This window comes from Pogona vitticeps, chromosome 5, assembly GCF_051106095.1.
Source record: "Pogona vitticeps strain Pit_001003342236 chromosome 5, PviZW2.1, whole genome shotgun sequence".
Classification (NCBI taxonomy): domain Eukaryota; kingdom Metazoa; phylum Chordata; class Lepidosauria; order Squamata; family Agamidae; genus Pogona; species Pogona vitticeps.
The window spans coordinates 164722231-164743550 of record NC_135787.1 but is presented as its reverse complement, the minus strand read 5'-3'; the positions used below and the strand labels follow the sequence as shown (position 1 = coordinate 164743550).

The 21320-nt window shown below is 42.1% G+C and overlaps 1 protein-coding gene across 3 annotated transcripts in view; it reads right to left on the bottom strand.

The window, feature by feature from the left end:
- Positions 1-21320, bottom strand: part of SUN2 (Sad1 and UNC84 domain containing 2) — a 36367-nt gene that overhangs the window by 14391 nt on the left and 656 nt on the right. For 2 of the 3 annotated variants that reach the window (XM_020787643.3, XM_078376154.1), the window contains exons 2-12: positions 15444-15608; positions 11365-11561; positions 10228-10368; positions 9148-9243; positions 8226-8319; positions 6199-6269; positions 5728-5849; positions 4393-4608; positions 2209-2286; positions 1684-1727; positions 368-533 (exon numbers count right to left, since the gene is read on the bottom strand). In XM_020787643.3, coding sequence (XP_020643302.3) covers positions 368-533; positions 1684-1727; positions 2209-2286; positions 4393-4608; positions 5728-5849; positions 6199-6269; positions 8226-8319; positions 9148-9243; positions 10228-10368; positions 11365-11561; positions 15444-15577 — 1359 coding nt within the window. In that variant the 5' untranslated portion in view covers positions 15578-15608. The remainder of the gene's footprint in view (positions 1-367; positions 534-1683; positions 1728-2208; positions 2287-4392; positions 4609-5727; positions 5850-6198; positions 6270-8225; positions 8320-9147; positions 9244-10227; positions 10369-11364; positions 11562-15443; positions 15609-21320) is intronic. The other variant, XM_078376153.1, reaches the window with a different exon arrangement.

The following is a 21320-nucleotide window of genomic DNA, read 5'->3' as shown; positions in this document are numbered from 1 at the left end:
AACGATAAATTAGAGGGGTCTTTCTTCCAATCCATCTTGGCAGTTCTTGTGTTCCTAAATTCTTTTTCAGCCTTCTTCTGAATGGATTTTCAGATGTTCATGCAATTCACAAACAAGAATGTCTAGTAATAATCTCCACATTGTAATGAGTAAAATAATAAATAAATAATCTCGGAAAGATCTTTATATAGAGATTTTACAGATATGAACATTCATATAATACTTCTGGATGAGAGTTTATGGAATTCCAATCTGTGCATGAAGAGAGTAAAGCAGCCCATTCCAACTCTTCGGGTCTGGCTGTAAACAGGACGAGGGATAAAAGCACAAGGATTCCCAATGAGACAAAATGTAACAAGAAACTCACATCTTCTCGCATTTCCTTAAACTGTCCTGGAAGAGATTCCATTTGTTTTGACAATGCCTTCTGTTCAGAGGTCAGGATCCCAAATTCTTTCTTTAAGCCTGACAGCTGTGCCTCCAGTATGTCCATCTCATTTCGGAAATTACTCATTAGACCTTCTTGAGTAGAGCTTCAGAAGGGAAATAAAGCACACATTTTTAAAAAAAAACTCCCAAATATGCAATCCAAGTAACAAATGCTTAGATTCTTCAGTAACTAGCCCTCAGTAACACTACCACCAACAAGCTCACTTAAATAAACCCAGAGTAACACCAGATTGTATAGCCTGTGCTATGTTGCTTGAATGTCTATACTTATCACTGTCTTATAGCCTGCATGGTAAGTGCAACCCCGAGAATCTGAGTTTAAAACATACTTTCTTATTTATTACGAATCTAACTTTAGCAGCCTTAGGCTAAGTGGGGTAAAAATGCTTTAAAGAAACAATAACTTTTAAAAAGGTAGCTATCTCTCACGGTTCTAGTGGTCTGCCACTACGTATATGATAATGATGATAATAATAATGATAATAATGATAATGATAATAATGATAATAATGATGATAATGATAATGATAACAACAACAACAACAACAACAATAATAATAATAATAATAATAATAATAATAGCTTATTTACAGTCCTTAGAGCAGTCACATAAGTATAAAGCCTTATAAAACCTTAACATTTCTAACTTTCAGTATTCAATTCAAACATGTTGGCATACATACAACTGGGAACTGCAATCTAATTGGTATTTGACTTTCGCAGTCGAAGTACTGCTACACAGAACCTCGCAACCCGACAGGTGATTTGCGCATCAACATCCGAGAGAAGGAACTCAAGCCTATTTCCCTCCGAACGTCCTGGCAATCTATTTATTAAGGGGGTTATAGTCTCTTTTCGCACTGCTTCATACAATGGGCAGGTGAAGAACATATGCTGTATGGTCTCGATCTCCCTCAGGTGGCAGGAGCATAACCTTTCAGCAAAAGGGGTATTTTTATACTTCTCTTCTAGTACAGCAGAGGGGAGGGCCAGACACCTTGCCAAAGTAAAGGCTCTTCTAGTTCCTTTCATTTCCAAAGACGTTAAGTATTTGTCCTACAAGCCCATGGATTTGTCACCATCTCTCCTTGATATGATTGTAAAATGGTATGAACAGTCTAGACCGCTACTAGTCAAGATTATTTCTGCGCCCTCCTTGTTGTAAAATGACAACTCCTCTATTCTCAGAAGACAGGAATTGCCAAAGGGTGGAACTGGTGATGCTCAAAATACCTTTGCCACTGAGCTGTCATTTGGACCATCCGGGTCTCCGTTGCCTGTGGGAGAAACAATATGGGATCAGCTGAAGATGCCGGCCACAGAGACTGGTGAAACGTCAGGAAGAACAACCTTCAGAACACAGCCAAAGAGCCCGAAAAACCCACAACAACCAATATGGGATCAGGACGAGAAATCAAAGCAGGATAAGATAAACTACATCTACTAGCCTTCACACAGTTTCTTTATACAATATTAAGCCCCAACTTAAACCTCTCCCATTGAAATTAATGGGAAAAGTGCTGAGTCATGTCTAGTAATGTAGCCAGATGATGTCTCAACAGCTACTGAAAAGTGAGACTGATGTGTTAAAGTAAAAGTTAAACACTACTCATAAGAAAAGAAGTAGTAAAAATTATGGTGCATGATTTGGTTTAAAGATGTGGGGGGAATGCAAGTTACAAGACCAGTTTTGATATGTGACAGGCTTCTATAGATCACAGAATCTGAATGGTTTTATAAAAGGTGGTTGCATTTTACCTCAGAAGCCTGAGTGATTTTCTTTTGGAGATGGTCCAAATCCTTCTTTAGCTCTGATCGGAGCACATCCAATTCACTCTGCAGAAAAATAAATACAGCTAACAAGTGAAACATAACTTTTAGCAAATTGAAAGACATATAACTTATTATTAAGGTGAAAAATGCTCTGAAAACAGCCCTGTGAATCTGAGCACATGCAGTAGCCAAAGCTTCCTGTTCTTAGTGATAGAGTAGTGGTTCCCAACCTTGGGTCCCCAGATGTTCTTGGACTGGAACTCCCAGAAATCCTAGCTAGCACAACTAGTGGTGAAGGTTTCTGGGAGTTTTAGTCCAAGAACATCTGGAAGCCAAAGGTTAGGAACCACTATAAAGAAATCAATTCTGGCTGGGAGAGAGGATAGCTGGCTAGCTGATGGCTATGGTAAGTTAAGAACATGCCACAACACTTTGTTACAGGTCGTACTTTAGATTTTGCAAATCTGTAACAGAGAAACCAGAAAACAGGTTTTCAGTCATTCTTTTCAGAAGGATCACAGGCTCAGATTCTAATTCTATACATTCTGAACTATAATCTCCTTGTCATCATTTTTTCTGATAAAAATCCCCCTCAAGTTCTCCTTTATTGGTAACTTTGGAAGCCAACCAATAGCAACTTCAGGAGGGGAGCTTTATGTAGGAAAGGGCTTAATTTTCCCTCCTGCACCACAGTCCTGATGCGTTCTCAGGCACCCATTTCCTGGAACACAAGGTTTCTGTGGCAGATATTCAGCAGTTGCTCAGAAGAGGATATGGTAAAACATGTTTCCTAAAGCTTATCAACTGTGAAAAAATGCAGATCAAGGTAACAAAAGAGGTATGTGAAAGGAAACACTGGTAACCGCAAAAAGCAGCAAGGAAACATTAGTACCATCAAAAGCAGATTTGTAGGAGAACCAATTTTTAAAAAAGAAGACAGACAACATATCGCAGCTAAAGTTAGTTGCTGGTACCTAGGGAGCAAAGGAGAGAGAGAAAAAAAAAGAAAGCTGTCCTCTGCTGGAGCCATAGGGCATTTTCCCAAATGAAACATAAAAGGCACGGCTGCTTAGGTTGACTCTGATGTGAAAGTAAAACCTGAAAGGGCCAAATTGCTCATTTGCATTGCAAATCTCTCCCCTCCTCTTTCTCTTCTGAGTGTAGAATAATTAGATGTTAGTAAAAACAAAAGAAGAAAGGCTGATTTAAACTTTGTGAAAAAACTCATATAATTTTCACCCAGAGTCACCGCCTTTCCAAACATCCAGACCTTATTGTTCTAAAATCCCACCCCAAACTTCCAGCTATTTCATTTCTTCCCGGAGTGAGCAAATCACAAGGAAACAAGGTAGCGTGAAATCAGATGAATGGAAAGGAGCGAGACTGCATGTGGAGGACAGCAGAGAGAGAGAGAGCTCAGGAGGCCTGGGAGAGGCACAGTGGTCTACGGACTTCCAATTAGGTAATAGATTTATACACAGTAGGACCCTCATATCCCTGAGATCGGTACCTGTAGTTTGGCACAGCTGTACATACAACATACAAAGGCACCCCTTTGTGACCTTTGTCCTGCTCCTTTGTGTGCTGTATATAGGGTTTCCTTGTATCCGTGGTTTCATGAACCCATGGTAGATCGCGGATAAGGGGGTCCTACTGTACTTAACCATCCTTTCTCAACTCAGCATATTCCCAGATGTGTTGGACTGTAACTTCAACCCTCATCATCTCCAGCCAGCACAGCCACTAGTTGGGGAAGACTTTGCCTGCAGCTAGATTCCCAGTCAAACTACAGAAATTTCAGAGCCGGAGATGAAAATTCCAAAAACAATTGCTTTCCATCAATTTACGATTCCCATTTGCAGCCCTCCAGCCTATCCTGACCCTAGATTCCAAGTCCTTCTCATTGTCTGGAAGCAGAACTTGAAAAAGTTACATTGTAGGTTATAGTTTGCAGGAGCTAGGACAGACCCTGGCCAAACTGGCTTGAGGATTCTGGGAATTGCAGACCAAAAAAATGAAGTCTCCAGGCTCAGAACACAGCTTCTGTCCTCTGAAGATGCCGGCCACAGAAACTGGCAAAACATTAGGAAGAAAAACCTCCAGAACACGGTCAAACAGCCTGAAGAACCTACAACCACCATCTCCAGGCTCTGCTTGTAGGTTCCTTACCTGGAGGCGAAGGTTTGTCTCTGCATGGAACTCATCTCTCATGACAGACTCTCGACGTCTCACCAGCCCATCCAGCAGTGCCAGGGTGTCCTCATGTGACACCGTTGGCCCTTCTGTTGTTTTTCCTCTTTGAAGTTCCAGTAGTGAAGCAGCAGCTTCCAAGGTCTCAAAACGTTTCTCCAGTGCCTGGAGCCGAGACAAAACCTGCTGTTGGACCTGTTAACCCAGGGGCAATAAAAGAGAAAGAGAAAGAAACGCATAACTACATTTCCCACCAGAGTTCAATAACTTCCACAACTGAGTAACATGGGAAGCACGATGAGGTGTGACCCTTGAAGAGTATTTAGAAATCCATGAAGGATCCAGGGCCTGGAACAGCTGCAGGCTTTCAAAGGAATAATATCCCTTAATTGTTAAATAGTTTTAAACTGTTCACCGTTAGAGTTTTCATGTAGATTATTTAGCTGGGACCCTTACAAAGGTCCTGTTGAGTCTTATTTGCCATATTACACATGAGAGGGCCCTAAAGCCAAGAGAAGACCAACTTGTCTAAAGCCACTGGTGAATTCACAGCAGAGATGAGATTTGAACCAGTGACCTTCTGGGCCATGGCTTAGGGGTTTGTTTTAACCACTTAGACACACCAACTTCCTCCTTCTTCCTCAATCCACTCCTAGCAGAGACTGGACAACGTAATGGTTAATTTGACTTTGGCTGGGACAGCTTTAAATAACTATAGCACCTATGAACAATTGTGCAGATGGGCCAGCCTCTAAACCAACTTTGATTAATGGTTCTACCATGTCTCTCATCCATGCCAAAACCAGACTTAATTCATCCAAGCTCTGGGAAAGCCAAAAGCTTCAGGCGCAAGAGACTGATCAGCAGGTCTGGGAATCTTTAAGGAAACTAAACTGCCTTAAATCCACCTGAATTCAGGCAGCAGAAAAGTCAACACGAACTAGAGGTCAAAGGCAAAGTCTTTTCCAAGAAAAATTATAGGCAGGATGGCATCCGTCATAATTGGCTGTAGCACTGAGGTGGGGGAGGCAACAGAAGACCACACCACTTTATCTTTCAAGTATACTTGTCAGAGCTAAACCTGTTTTCTAAATGATGGAATCTGCCAACCAAGTGCTCTGTTTCCTAATGCATACTTTGGTAACTCAAGCTGCAGAGCAAAGTTCAGAACAAGAATGATTAAAATGCTCTTCACTCTCCTTGGGATGCTGTGTGTCTCTTCAACTTAGGCTAACATCCAACAGAGAAACTCAGAAAGGTTCCTAGCTTCTATGAGTACACCTCCCCCTACACCATGTTTCACCGAATATTCACCTCAGAGAACCCAGCCACATCTCCTGCTTCATAATCCTTCTTTGTAATAGGAGGAACCAACTTCATTGCTCCCCAAGAAAACACGGAAGGGTGCAGTCCAAAGGGGTAAAAATACCAGGCACCTAGAATGATTAGAACAGGGAGGAAACCAAGCTAAACATAATTTCAGAGGATATATTAGGAGCATTTTGTCAAACCTACAGATTCTACTGAACAATACTGAAATATGTTGTTATGGGCTGTCAAATTGCTTCCAACTTAAGATGGCCCTAACATAGTGTTCAAGATACACGAGATGTTCAAGGGGTGATTTACTATTCCTACCTCCCAGTGACTTTCCATGGACATGTGTTGACTGAGCCCAAGTCTCCTGAGTCCAGTTCCAACACTCTGAGCATGACACCACACTGGCTCTTACTCGCATATATTAGTCCCATAAAACTAAGATGCAAAGAAAAATAGGAAACACACCGTAACCAACAGCTGTCAGGAGCAGCAGCAGCAGGAGCAACAGCAGCAGCTTCTTCAGGATTGGATAACTCCTGGGTATCAAACAAAAGGGGAGAGAGAGTATATATGTAAGTGTAGCTATACTACCTGTCCCCTACAGCAGCGGTCCCCAACATTTTTGGGACTGCGGACCAGCTGAGCCTCTGAGGAAGGCGGGGCACTCCTCCTGCGCTTGCACAGGCTCTCTCTCCTCTATCTCTTGGGTGCATGCATGAAGCGATGGGGGACCGTGCATGTGCCCAGCAGCGCCGGCGTGAGCGCTCCCCCACCCCTTTGTGCATGTGCAGACATCGCTGTTTCAGTAATGTATACAGTGGTGCCTCGCTTGACAAGGATAATCCGTTCCATTCAAATAGCTGTTAAGCGAAATCCTTGTCAAGCGAAATGAAAAAGCCAATTGAAACACATTGAAAACCGCTCAATGCGTTCCAATGGGTGAAATACCTCAGTGTCCAGCGAAGATCCTCCATAGGGCAGCCATTTTCTGGTGCCTGTAATGCGAGGAATCCGTCCTAAGCACAGCGGGGAGCCATTTTAAACAGTGGGCGGCCATTTTGAAACCCGATGATCAGCTGTTTTCTGATCCTCATAAAGCGAAAAATCAGTTCCCAACGCAGGGAACTGATCATCATGAAGCAATTTTTCCCATTTAAAACATCGTTTTGCAATTGCAAAAGCGATTGCAAAAACTTCATCGTTAAGCAATTTCCTTGTCTAACGAGGTAATCGTCAAGCGGGGCACCACTGTACATGTTAAAAATTTCAGCTCGTTCTAGGACTACTCTATTTGGAACTTTGTCCTGCCAGGTGATACCAAAAATGCATCAGAGACAATGCATATGGAAGGTGTTCAGCTTCCTCTCCTGCCGTGCACAAAGCGTCCAGGACTCACTGCAGTATAGGAGTGTGCTCAGGACACAGGCTCTATAGACCTGCATCTTGGTATATGCCGTCAGCTTCTTCTTGAGCCATACTCTCTTTGTGAGTCTAGAGAACATGGTGGCTGCTTTGCAATGCGTTTATCCAGCTCAACATCTAAGCAGAGGGTGTCGGAGATCGTTGAGCCAAGGTACACAAAGTCATGAACAACCTCCAATTCTTGCGTGGAGGTGGTAATAGAGGGAGGTGAGTCCATGCCCTGGCCCATGACTTGTGTTTTCTTCAGGCTGATTGTTAGTCCAAAGTCTTGGCAGGCCTTGCTTTTACGATTCATGAGTTGTTGGAGGTCTTCAGCAGAGTGGGAAGAAATGGCTGCATCAACAGCAAAGAGGAAGTCCCACATGCATTTCAGCTGGACTTTGGTCTTCACTCTCAATCTAGAGAGATTAAAGAGCTTTCCGTCTGATCTAGTCCGGAGGTAGACACCTTCTGTTGCAGTTCCAAAGGCGTACTTCAGCATGACAGGAAAAAAGATCCCAAAAAGGGTTGGCGCGAGGACAGAGCCCTGTTTCACTCCACTTCAGATGTCGAGATCTGATGTTGAGCCATCAAAAACTACAGTGCCCTTCATTTCCTCATGAAAGGACCTGATGAAGTTAAGGAGTCGAGGTAGACATCTAATCTTGGGAAGTATTTTTAAAAGGCAATCCCTGCTAATCAAATCAAAGGCCTTTGTGAGATCTATGAAGGCCACAAAGAGTGGCTGTCGTTCCCTACATTTCTCCTTCAACTGTGTGAGGGAAAATACCATGTCAATGGTGGATCTATTAGCTTGAAATCCACACTGTGATTCTGGATAGACTCTGTCTGCAAGCACATGGAGCCTCTTCAGCACAACATGGGCAAGCAGCTTCCCTACAATGCTGAGAAGAGAGATGCCACGGTAGTTAATGCAGTCCCCCGTCACCCTTTTCACACTGGTGAATTCTAGAGCCCCCAGATTGTAAGCATTTGCAGAGTTCAGCCCTTATCCAACGACCACACCCGTACATAGTTCAGTAAACACAGCCTGCCATTTACTCTTCCCCTAATTTCTCTCCTGCACTGACCGTGTTAAGACAAAGACATCCAGCAAAGAAGCTGCAGTTGTGAGGCGGTACCATGTAGTCCCAATCCACCAATATAACAGTCCAAAAAAACGCCCTGTAAGAAAGATCAGAAACAATATAAAAAGCAATCGCCATTTTGATATTCACCATCTGGGACTCCTCCCTCTTCCTGCTCCTGCCAGAATGCCACTTCCCTTCATCTACTCTGCAACCCCTCAGAAGCGTTTCCAGGCAAAAGTCTTCCTTCATTGGCTATACAGGAAAATCTGAGCAACCCTGAGAAACCAGGAGGAAGAAACTTTTTTGAACTCTCAAGTTGCTCTTCTGCTGACTAAGAGAAGATGCTTTTATCTTACGGAACTTCAAATAATGAAACAGATAAAGCAGAATTTATCAGGATAATTGACTGCATTCCTTATCAGCATAAACAAGCACTGTTTCCTGCCACACTGTATGAGCTGATTTAATTAGCAATACCAGGACAATAGATGCCCCTTTCAGAAACTTACCTACTCGAAATTAATATCAAATAAGGGGGAAATCAAGACTATTTGGTACACATGCATGCACACATGCATATCCCGGTCATGTTGTTCAGCTCTATTACCCACCACACACTAGATGGGTAAATCCTGAAATAACAGAGTCTGCTCTGTTTGTCTTAGTTCTGAGCAGAGAGGAAGAGGTTACCACTTGTGCACCTTGCTTCTTAGCTATTACACTTCATGTGCTTGTTTAGGCTAGGAGCCAATGGGTCACCAGGCTTGCACAATTACAATTTATGCAAGCTGTTGCACTTTTTCCATCTTGAGCAAGAAGGCATTCAAGACTTCCTTATGCAAGCATGGCCCCATGTCATGTCATACTTTTTGCCTGTGTTGTGTCAATGCAAGACCAAGTTATCAGTAGCTTTTCCACTTACCAGGTGAGGTAGCCACGAGCCACAGAAAAGACCCTACTTTGGAGAGTGCATTCTTGAACCTAGAAGCAGAAGCATTCTGGTCTGAGTAAGTGTGACCTGTGGGAAACAGTACAATTTGTCAGGAAATTAGGCATCATTCGTTCAGTCGCCCCTCCTTATTATTTACATGCTGCCTTTCTTCCCATAGGGACCCAAGGCGGCTCATAACAGATAAAACAACAGATTTAAAAACACTACTTAAACATCATATTTAAAAGAACAATTCGTATTTTAAAAATCAAGTTTAAAAACAATTAAAAAAATTTAAAAATCTGTAAGTTAAAAACCAGCATTCCTCAGACAATTTACTGCTTAAAAGCTTGAAGGAGCCAACCTGGTTCCTCAGGACAATGCATTCCAAATCCTAGGAGCAACTACTGAGAGGGCCCTCGCTCCTGTCCTTACCAAACAAGCTTGGGAAGGTGGTGGAACCGAGAGAAGGGTCTGCCCAGAAGGTCATATGAGGTAACATCCTTCATCTCGTCATCTCTTTCTCCCTCCAACCCCTCGGCTTGGAAATGACATTTATTTCTGCATGAATCTGCTGCTCTTTTGCTTAAAGTTAGATGAACACCAGACTAAGGAACTATAGAGGACTGCTTTGGGGGGTTAGAAATGAATCTAATTCTTCCAGGCCACAGCTTGTGTATATCTTGACTAAACCAGGAATGGAAGCAGAGGCAGCAAGATGGTCATCTATTTTTCTTAATCCACTGTCTGATTTAAGTGCAGGAGCATCAGCAAAATGTATGGTGACTTATCTTGGGATGGCGGGCTATTGCAAATTTTTTTGAGTAATCCAGACTTTACCCGAGATTCCACCTCCAATATACGTTAGCCCCACTAATACAAAGAGAGGTGAAGACCCTCAATTTCAGAACACACATACTAGTTCAGAATATGCATACCTTTCTGGATGCTTCAGCTATGCATATTTATTTTACATAAATGGGAGGGCCGGGGAGACGCATTGGGTGGCTCGGTGGCCCGTGGACCACACAAGTTTCACCCCTGCCTTTATGACAAAGAACCCACTGATACCTGTGTAGTCGTCCTCAGAGGAGTATCCTGATGAAGAAGCATAGGTGTCATAGATCTTCCGTTCTGCCAGTCCATTGAATTTTTTATTGGTCATGTCCGTGCCTCCAATGCCTCTTCTGCTTCTCATGGACAGATCCTTGCCTGATCAGGAAGCACAACCTTGCTTAGAAAGAAGCTCTGGGCATGGTCAATCTCATCTCAGTGTGTGCACACGGATGTGAACACAGAATAGAACACAAAACATTTATTCAAGGAAGCCACACCATTCAAGAAAACATTTAAACACAGCTTAGAAGTTGAGCACTCCTTTGCTCCCTTAATGTATTGGGGGGGGGATGGTTAGAATTCTCTGCTCCCCCTTCACTTTTTTAAGTAGAACAAAGCAGTGAATGCACTGGATAATGATGATGATAAAAAGTCCTTTATAAAACACCATAGGATTTGAGAATCTAATTGGCTGGCAATACCAATATAGTTTATAGAAGACATTCAAATTCAAAATAGAAACCAATGAACCAAAGCCATAATTACCTAGATAAAATAAAAGCCCATCAGTGAGAAAATGCTTTACCTTTATTGATATTTTTTGCTACCTTCCTTTATAAAAACCTGATACTCATCCCATTTATAACAGGCATATTAAGTCCACTGCTAAATAATGAGTCAACACTTATGTACACAGCACTGATTCAGTGGGTATACTCTAGTTGGGATTAATAACTGAATTCAGGACAAAATGTTTGTAATATTTTGGCACTTTTGTTATGTATTTTAATTAGCTCAATGTTTTGGTGGTCTCTGGCTGAAAAGCGGCATAAAAATGAACAAGACAGTACAACGCAACATATTCTTATGTTGCACAATTATTCTGTAAAGATGTCCATTCCAAGTGCTCTGTGCAGCAGAGTTAATACTGCCAAATAAGTAAAATATAAGTAGGGAGCATACAGAGTGACTGTCCAGGATTTCTACAAATGCCAAACCTGTGGCTTTCTAAATGTCGTTGGACTCCATCTCCCATCAGTCCCCGAGTGCATGGCCAATGGTCAAGAACAATGGGAACCGTAGTCCAAGAACATCTGAAGGACCACTGGTTCTTCAGTTCTGATCTAAACTACACAGATGATAAATACTCACTCCAGTAAGAACTGCTGTCCAGCGGATCATCCAAGGCAGTGCTACTTCTGAGGGAAAGTCCTCTGCCATCATCATTCAGGAAAGTCTCACTGACCACAGACTCATAGTAGGAGCTGGTGTGAGTGGCAGGGCTGGTTCCCAGGCTAGGGGCTGGAGAGGGGCGTTTCACACTGCTGGATTTTCTTCTCAAGTTCCTGCTGCAAAAGACAAAAACAGGAATTAGGTGACATATTGGTGACATGAGACACACAGGTAGGTGACCCCACATTATATGTGCACCAGTGGGCCTTCTCAAACAACGCTGATGCTGTTTGGTAAGTGACCACAGATAAACTCTTACCACAGAACAGCAGTATCTACAGATGTCCCAGAATTGAACAGAGTAGGAGACAGAAAAGGAGGATGGAAGGATGCCTGTTTAAGATTATTAGGAGCTAGGAGGTTATTCCATGTGATAAACCACCCATAAGTAGTGCTTGTTCAGAAGCAAAGCTTGGATAACTTTTCCTTTCAAATTACAACGCCTAGAATTTATTTTTGTATTTGATTTATACCCACCTATCTGGACTGCTCATCCACTCTAGGCAGGGGAAGACCACTATATTTGTAGAATGCCTCCACCAGCATTGCTACTGTGGAATTCTGGGAATTGTAGTCCAACACTATGCAGAATAAGGAAAGGCAGGGGAAGACCACTGTATCTGTATGTGTGAGTGAAACTGAGCACTTGTGAAAGCTGAGACAATTGGCAGCCACATGACAGATATGGGGTGGTCCTACCCCCTTTGGGTTGTGACCCCACTGCTGGCATTCAGACCCAGTATGTTTGTTCCTAGTAATTCAGCTCCATGCACACGAGTTATCCTGTGTTATTTTACACCCTGGGGCAAACAAAGGCCCTAAAGCAACTCAGAACAATAAAAATTTTGCCTCATATGATTATTTTTAAAATCTCTACCCTTTGACACAGATTAGACTGAGATCAGCCAAAAGCGCCACTTGGGCCTGCTAATTATGTGGCAGCAAAATGCTGAGGGGGATCGGTGGGTCATACGGCCCGCCCCGCTCCCTCTAAGTCGCCTTTGACATTTGTTGGTGTTACGCAAAGGACCAACTGCCCTGTCAGAGAAGTGAAAGTGTAGGGCAAGAAAGGACCACTTTGCACATAACATATGTGTGACAACTTTTGTACAAGGAACTCCAGGCTGGCCCTACACATGAGTGTTGTGGGGGAAAGAAACATCTGGCAAAAGGTGGGTCGTTCTTACTCTACCGTGTCCTTAAATAATTTTTCTTTGGAAGGTATTTTCCTTTTCACCACTGTTGCATGGATGTGGACATTCACTGATCCTTGTATGCTGTAATGGGTTGCACATTCACAACCCTGGAGTCTTCACGGTTACTTTTTCAAAAGCCATTTGTTCCTATTACTTGTTTTAGTGTTTTAAGATTAACCTAATCATTACTTTTTGTTGTTAAAAAACACAATTATACAATCGCAAAAACCTAAAAAACACCGCTTTAAAAGTGACATTGGAAGAACTAGGAAATATATTTACTATGTCAATAAAGTAACTGTGTTTCCCTTGACTGTGTTAGCTTTACATTATGACTAGCCAATGAGGTAAACCCAAGGGACTTCTATCACAGGAGGAGACTAATAAAGTACAACCAGAAATTGCTTTTCGTACAGAATTACGAGAAACTGCAGGAAATAAGCCCTTCACTGTTGAGGAGAGATTTGAGCATGTTTTTTTTTTAAATAGGACAAGCAGCTATTTCTGCTTGGCCTAGAAAATGTTAAGAAGCAGTGGGAGTGTGTGTGTGTGGAAATTCAGACAGGGGCCAAGCTAATATAGCAAAGAAGATGCACTCAAGACAAAGAACGCTCTGCCTTCTCTTTCTCCCACCACTGTTTCCTCTCCAGTCACTTTGGGTTTCCTGAATAGGCTTTTGCAAAGAACAGGTGCTTGTAGAGGAACAGGAAGGAAGTTGACTCTCCTGTGACACTGCTACAGTTTTCCTCGCAAAGCAAAGGGCAGAGTACGGACATATGCAAGATCTCTTTGTTTATCACCCAGAACCCCGTTCCAATCAGCCCTGGCCATCAGAACATTGGCCTTCTAGTTAGGGATGATGAGGGTTGGAGTCCAAGGCATCTGAAGGATGTCAGGTTTGAAAAAGTTGCTTTACTGCGTCAAACTACTTTTTGATTGATCAAAAAACTTTTAGTGGCTTTGGAAATGACACATCAAAACAGCAGACAGAGGAGCCGCAAATTTCGTCTAATACCACCCATCCTTTTTGGCCACACTAGATTTTGATCCAGCTGCAAATAGCACAAAGTGAAATGAACAACAAAGAAAAGAGGGTGGAGCAGAGATCATTCCTCCTTGTGCCAAGGCCCTGCCCTTCACTTTGTCCTTCTCCCCAGAAATAGTAAAAGAACTAGAAAAAATATCTCTGCAATGCCCCCTGCCCCCCAAAAATCCATGAAATAAGCTGTGCATCAAGGATTGCCTCTGTTGTTATTTGGAAGGAACACGAGAGGCCTGAGGAAACAAGGAACATTACAGGAAGTCAGAGTTAAACTGCATGCTATGTTATATATTCACTAAAGTATATACATTCACTAAAGTATATACATAAATAGATACATAACACATGTAGTTTACTCTGATTTATTGTAATGTATAATATACATGAGTGTAACACACACACACATCCCCAGTATGTAAGTTGTCTTTGTTCAAAGCAAGCACAAGGAGTTCCAGTATGGATAAAGACAATAATGTGTAGATGGGGAAGCTTCTACTATCCCACCAAACTGCTTCCCTCCTTAAATTCTGCCAAAATGCCACAGGAGCTAAAAAAAAGACAAGTGTGTATGTGGACCTTCCATAGATGGCAGTCGAGGATTTCTCTGCTGATTTTTGCCTCCACACAGGGAGGGGGGTGAATTTTAGCAGGGAAAGCACTGCAGGGAGAAACATATTCTGGAATGATAAAAGAAAGTGAGACTAGGCAACATACTATATGTTCGGGATAGCATGTAGCTCAGTGCTCTGATGTGGAAGTACTTCCCAAGAATCATATTAGAAGGGCACAAACATAAGACTCTTCTAACAATCTCTGTGAAATCCTTTGAGTTACTCTGCACAACAGATATTTAATAATAGCATGGGTAATGTGATGCAGAACTAAGGCAAGCTCAGTAGCACTGCACTGCCTTAAAATACAGCAACACTGAGCGATAGTCTGTGATAATCCGTGTTCTAGATGTACTATTTACCAAACCCAACTCTCAATGTTGAAATTTTAAAGCAAAGGTTGAAAACCAAAAAAGATTTCAACATGCAAGGTCAAGTTTTTTTAAAAAATCCTGTGAGACCTAAGGTGCAAATTCAGATTTTATAATTCAAGCGGTGCTTAATTTAACAAGCACTGAAAGAGATCTAGACAAAAATCTCAATTCAGAATAACCATTCATGCCAGGAATTCTGTAAGCCAGTGCTACGTGTTCTACTGTTGAAAGGCAGGAATACTGTAAGTCGAACACAAAGCTTTCATAACATGAAATAATGGAATAATTTGCAGGCAGGGTGTGTGTATTAGTCATAACAATAATATTTATCCCTAAAAGTACTATGTTTTTAAAAGGCATCATTTTTGTGTTTTACAGTGAAACCATAGCAATGAAATTATACTGAACAACACCATTCTAATTTTCAATAGCAATAGAATTATGATTTAGTGTGTGTGTGCTGGCTTCCATTAATATTACTATAACTTGAAAAGTTATTACAAATGCTAAATATAATAAAAGAATGTCCGTAAATATTTAAAAGTCCTTCTTGGGGAAAATGTGGACTTCGTGTTTCTATTTCAGTGGACTATGGTTCTTGATACAAGTGACTGGTCGTATGTAAAATATGAAAGACTCAGAACCACTGCTGTAAATTACCATTTGCCACTTAGAGATGTAGAAAGCACCAGGCTTCCACGCCTACCCATTCAAAGAAATGCTATGAACACTCAAGGGGAACACCCAGGCTCTCCTTTCCTTTCCTTCTACTTACCTATTGGAATTGTCTTTAAACAAGGACTGCTGTCCGCCAAGCAATGAGCTCCCTCCACTACTGCTGCTGTTGCCATCATCTTCACTTTGGAAATAATGAACAGTCCCACCCAGGCGCTGGCTTCGTCGGGACATGATCAAAGAAACCAGTCCTTTGTCCAGATGCCTAGGAAAGCAACAGAGGAAAGAGGAGATAAGAACTGCAACATCATCAGCTAACACTCAATTAATGGTACAGTATTCCTTCTTGATAGAAGGAAGGGATGAATATATGTACATTGGGGCAAAAAAGAAAAAGTCCTTAGAGATGTCTTAGAAACATAACAGCTCTGCTGGATCAAGTCAAAGGCCCAATTTGGTCCATCATTTTGATTCTTCTTAGTGGCAAACCGGATTTCAAATCATCCCCAAAACACCTGATACCATCTACTTCCAGAAGGCAAAGTCTGGAGGCTTAGCCTACGGTCGTACTTTTTATGACCAGGAAATACGAAGTTCTTTAGAAAGGTCTAAGAAACACCAGGATCTCCATCTAGGGCTAGGAAACCAGCCTGCCTGTGAAATCTTGTAGAGCTGCTGCAATACTTGGGTAGAGGAATCAGTGGTCTGACCTGCTATACAAGGTTTCCTATGTTCCTGGTGTTCTTCTAAGGAAAAGCATCTCTTCCCTGCTCTTTAAACACCATGCCACTTTGATCTCATCTAACTTTGGAAGCTAAATAGGGTTGAACATGGTTAGTACTTGGATGGGAGGTCTCCAAGCAATATTAACATCCCCCAGGGAGGGACAGAAAGTTTCCTGCCTTAATCCCTGGAGAACTACTGCCAACCAGCTGACAATACTAAGTGAGTGGTGAAATTCAATGTAAGGCAGTTTTCTATCTACTTATGGATTCAAGCTATGCCTCTGGAATGTCCATGAGCAGGGCACAAAAACAAATGACATCTCCAGCGGCTTCTTATATCCTAGGCAGGAGAGCACAACTTTTTTGGGGTCCTGAGAGCTACATCCAGTGTTGGCCGGAAAGGGAGGGTCACACATGTGCACAAGCTTCCTGATGTTTCCCGCAGCACATAGCAATCTGAAATCTAGGGACCAGTGACTGGTGAAGATAAACAACTCTCTGTGCTCCAAACGTCCTGGAAACTGAGAAAGAGCATTCTGCCACCACTTCAGCCCAGATAAAAGATGAGTGGGCATCCTCCAGCTTTGCCGCCACATAGAGCACAGAAAGAGGGAGACCACATGCTGGTTGCAGCTGTAGGTTTGTGCACTTTTAAGCATACTGCCTCTAAACAAGACAGCCAGGATGATACCGCCATTATAACCCAGTGATAATTTCATATTCCAAGACTTTGCCAGATCCCCTGTTAAATTTTTGAACTACTGTACTGGTCATCTCCCTGTCTTGTGGCTATCAATCCCACACATGAAGCATGTGTATTCTGTTTCCTTCAACTAGTCAAGTTATTTACTGATTTGATTTGGAGCCGGTCTTTCTCCCCATTTGGGACTAACATCCATCCTGAATCCATGCAGGGCATGACCCTGAAATCTAGCAACAGGGAAAATGGAGAAGAACATTTCTATTTTCTCTAACTTGGGGATAAAAAAACATAAGGTCACTCTAGAGGTCGTTGGACTCTGCTTCCATTTGACCCAGTAAACATGACCAGTAGTCAGGAATTATGAGAGTTTTTTCACTTATTTAAAATATTTGTATACCATCCTTCACCATGGTGGTTCAGTGAGTAAACATTAGAACAGCAAAATATAAAAACACCTGGAGGATCAACTACAAAGTCCTCCAAGACAACAAACAAGATGAACAACATCATCAATCTGAATACCTCTGATGCTCAGCATCCATAATTTTACAGGCTTCTTTAACATCCCCCATCCAGATGGCTTCTTTTCTGAACTAAAAACCAATATTCTCCCATCTTTCCTTGATTTGGCACAGGTTCATAAGCACATTTGGCTTCCCTCAATCTCGTTCCAGTCTCTCCAGTTAAGAATGCTTCAACAATGAGTACCCCCTCCCCCCAAATTGAATGTAGTATCAGAACAACAAGCAAACTTTTGAGTTTTCCAAAATTCATTCAGAGTGGGTGTTAAACCAGATGGGAATTGAGAGAGGGGGAAAGAGTAGCATGACTTTCTAGCCATAAATGCTGCATTTGGGTACAGTCCAAGATCGAGGGTAGGGAGATTTATTCATCTATGAATAAATGCAAATAGTATGTACAAAATGTCATGCCACCCTTTTTTGCGCTGCCTGCCCTGGCCTTTGTGCTTAAAATACAACCTGACAAAGAGGTTGTGAAAATTAGAAAACTTACTATTTTGGAATAGTTTGGTGGAGGTCCTAATTAAGGTACTGATTAATTTACCTAATTAAGGTAAATTCTGGGATTTTTCTTATAGACTAAAATAAGATTGTTTTGCATTGTGTTAAACCCAAAGAGAGAAGCTTCTTAAATTGAAGGTGAAGAAAAACAGGGGCCTTGAGAAGATTACTATATAGGCCTTTGTCTCCAGCAACTCCAATGTAAATAATAATTTAAATAATGATGATTTAAATAATTCAAACATATGCATTGAACTCCAGATCCCTGAAAATTATTGTTCTACAGAGAAACTAGAGTCTCAGTTAAGAAATAATTTCCATACTCTCACAACACTACCATATTCAGCTTTCTCACAGCAGGTAAATCAGTTGGAAACTCACTGGAAAGAGCATGTGCTTCTAGAAAAGTAAAGGGAGATATATTAGTTTTGTGAACATTTCTACCTTCCAGATCCCTAAACTGGGAAGTCAGAGGGAATCAACAGTACAACGAGATCAGAAGAACACTAGGGCATTTCTCCTTGTCCAGCAGAGGGAGCTGTGGAGCTCTAACTGTATGCCACAACCATTTTCGTGCCACGACTGGCAGTAGCACGTGAGATCAGATTCTACCCACCAGGCAGACAAATCACATTCCCCCCCCCTCTTTCAGAACATCATGAGCCAAATGCATCTAAAGCTTGGCAGAGAAGTGCAGAACTCTTAGCCAACACAACAACATGTGATCCAGCCAGCCAAGTTCATGGAAGTGCCCACCCCCACCCCCAACTGTATTTATACCTCTCCAGTCACCGGCTGATTTGCCTTGGCAAGATACAAAACAGCCCAAAGAGGAGAAACCCGGCCCAATCATAACTTCTGTCTTCCATCCCTTATACGGTTACGAAGTCTTGCCTTGCTTATACCACTCGCAACACGCAAACAAAGTCATAAGGTTGTTCGTCGGCAATTGCTTATGAAAGCTTACAGTGCAATTAATAAACCAGTTGAGTCTCTATCATGCTACAACCGATGTCTCCCTCCTACGACATAGCTCTTGTTCCTAATTCACTTCAGGTTACACAGCAGGTTACACAGCAACTACAGAATTCCAGGCTTGCATTTCAAGCAAAAGGTTGCTCCTGGCTCCTGCATTCTTCAGTTCTTGGTGTATCCCATGCTTTTGAAAAAGCAGGCTGCTCTACTTGTGTATCCAGCTATTACTTTAGTACTGTATATTTTTCTGCCACTTTTCTGCTAAAAACCAGTGCTCAATGCAGCTAAAAAAGAATGATTAAAACCCAGCTGAACCATGCAACTCTTGATATCGCCAGAACCAACAAAGAATTGCATGACACCTTAAAGATTAACATACAGTATTTTATTTGTCCTAAAGCTTTTCTGGACTGCATCAGATGTACTGTTAGTCTGTTGTTTTTGCAGCAACCGACTAACATGGCTGCCTTCCCCTTGAAATTAAATCATAAAAGTAATCAGCACAGTAAAAGATATGGGAATATATAGTTTGAATGACTTGCTTGAATAGAGTCTTCTTCATACCCTTCCTTGCAAACAACACCTCCTGTTATGTCACATTCCCCGCCTCATACTTTGACACTGGCTCCTCCCCTCCAAAATGTGCAGGAAGCAAAGAGGAATTAACTGCAAATCCCCAAGAGCAGAAGAAACATACAAAGGCATCTGTTCAGTGCTAGGAGGAAACCATATTAATCCCTGGGGGAACTATCTAGAAATCAGTACCATTACTCCCAAAATCGCCTTTCCTCCTTTCATAAGAGAAGAGCACGAAGCAGCCAAATTGAAAGAGGCCTCTGTCAAGTTACTTCCTGCACATCTTTCAAAGCCCTTATCTTTTCTTGGTTCTTTGTGGGAAAGTCTTCAAGGCTGGAGGCCTTTGCAAAGTCTTGATTTTGATAAGGGGAAGACGGAAGGAGAGCTCACTCACATATCCTGAGACTCCTTTCCAGTGTAAAAACAAATGAACAAACGGAGATATCATCAGTTCAGTGCAAACCCCAGAAATCAGAGATGTGGCAATGTAGCTAATAGACCATGTGCTCAGAATCACTGTGTCCCCACTTTGAATCCTGCCACTGTAAAATTATTTATTAATTACATTTCCATCCCACCTTTTCTCCAGACATGTCAATACCCTTCCTGTTTTATCATGACAACCACAATCCTGTTTGGGAGGTCAAGCTGAAGTTGTGTGACTGGCCCAAGGTCATCCGGCAAGATTTATCAAAGTTATTAAACAATCCTCTCTTTCTTTCAGGCTAGTTTCCAGGATTGTTGTAAAGACCGTCACAGGAACATTGCACAGGTAAGGGCTGTCATAAGAAAGAGATCCAGAGATAAGCAGCTGCCGGTGGACAGCACTGGACTAAAAAAAAAAAAACTGTGCTCAAACCATCCCTAAAAAATACCATTTGATCTTGGAGCAAACACTCGCTTTTGGAGTAAACTACCTCACAGGGTTGTTGTGCACAGTAAGAAAAAATATTCTCCATTCCAATCCACGTTAGATTAGGCGCAGAGTTTCCAGAAGAGAAAATACAGTTTCTGGGTAGTTTTCCGGCCTCCACTTTCACTCTCTCTCGTTTTAAATCAATCACAAGCAACCACCATCCCGTTTTAAACTAGCCAATACAGATCTAACTATCCCAGTTATACAAAAAATAAAAAGGGCCGTTGAAGAAAATTACAAATACTGAGAGTGGTTTAAAAAAACAAAAGAGGAATCGGGAGGGGAAGAGACAAAAACTGAATGACAGCAAAACGGCCAGGTCAAAATGATGTCCCCTGCACATTTCATCCGAGTGTCAATTTGTTGTCGTCCACGCGGTCTGCAAGGCGAAAACTATCGCTCAAGTTATTTATTTAATTTATACGCCGCCCACTCTACCCAAAGGTCTCTGGGCGGCTTACAACAATTAAAAAGTAAATTAAAATATAATAAAAGATAAAATGATTAAAATACAATTAAAATTGCCATCAGGACCCACAGTTGATGGTATTTCAATTAAAAGAAGTTCCACCAGACAAATCTCTAGCTCCCTTGGGCTGCAGTCCCGCGTCTATTTCCCGAAGAAAAACGCCGTCTGAAGGGCACTTACACGCGTGCCAACAATATGCATGCCTAAAATGGGCTCCCATTTCGTTTTCCTCGCCTCCTTCCTCTCTTCTACTTAAGAAACTCCCTCCAATCTGCAGCTCTGTTTGCTTTTCGATAATAATAACAAAAGCAGCGTGCACGGGCGAGACCGGCGCCAGAAGAATCGGCGGGGCGGAAACCGTCTCCAAGAGGGTCTCTTTTTAACAAAAAAAATAATATATATATTATTATTATTACGATCATGATCATCCAGCAACTTCATGATGGGAAGGCGGTGGGAAGAGAGGGGAAAAAAAAGAACAAGCGGCGCTTTGTTCCTGGAAAAGGGAGGGAAAGCCGGGTGGAACTGCCTCCCTCCAAGCGGGTGCCCTCCAACACGTGTCGGACGACAACTCCCATGATGGTATGGGGA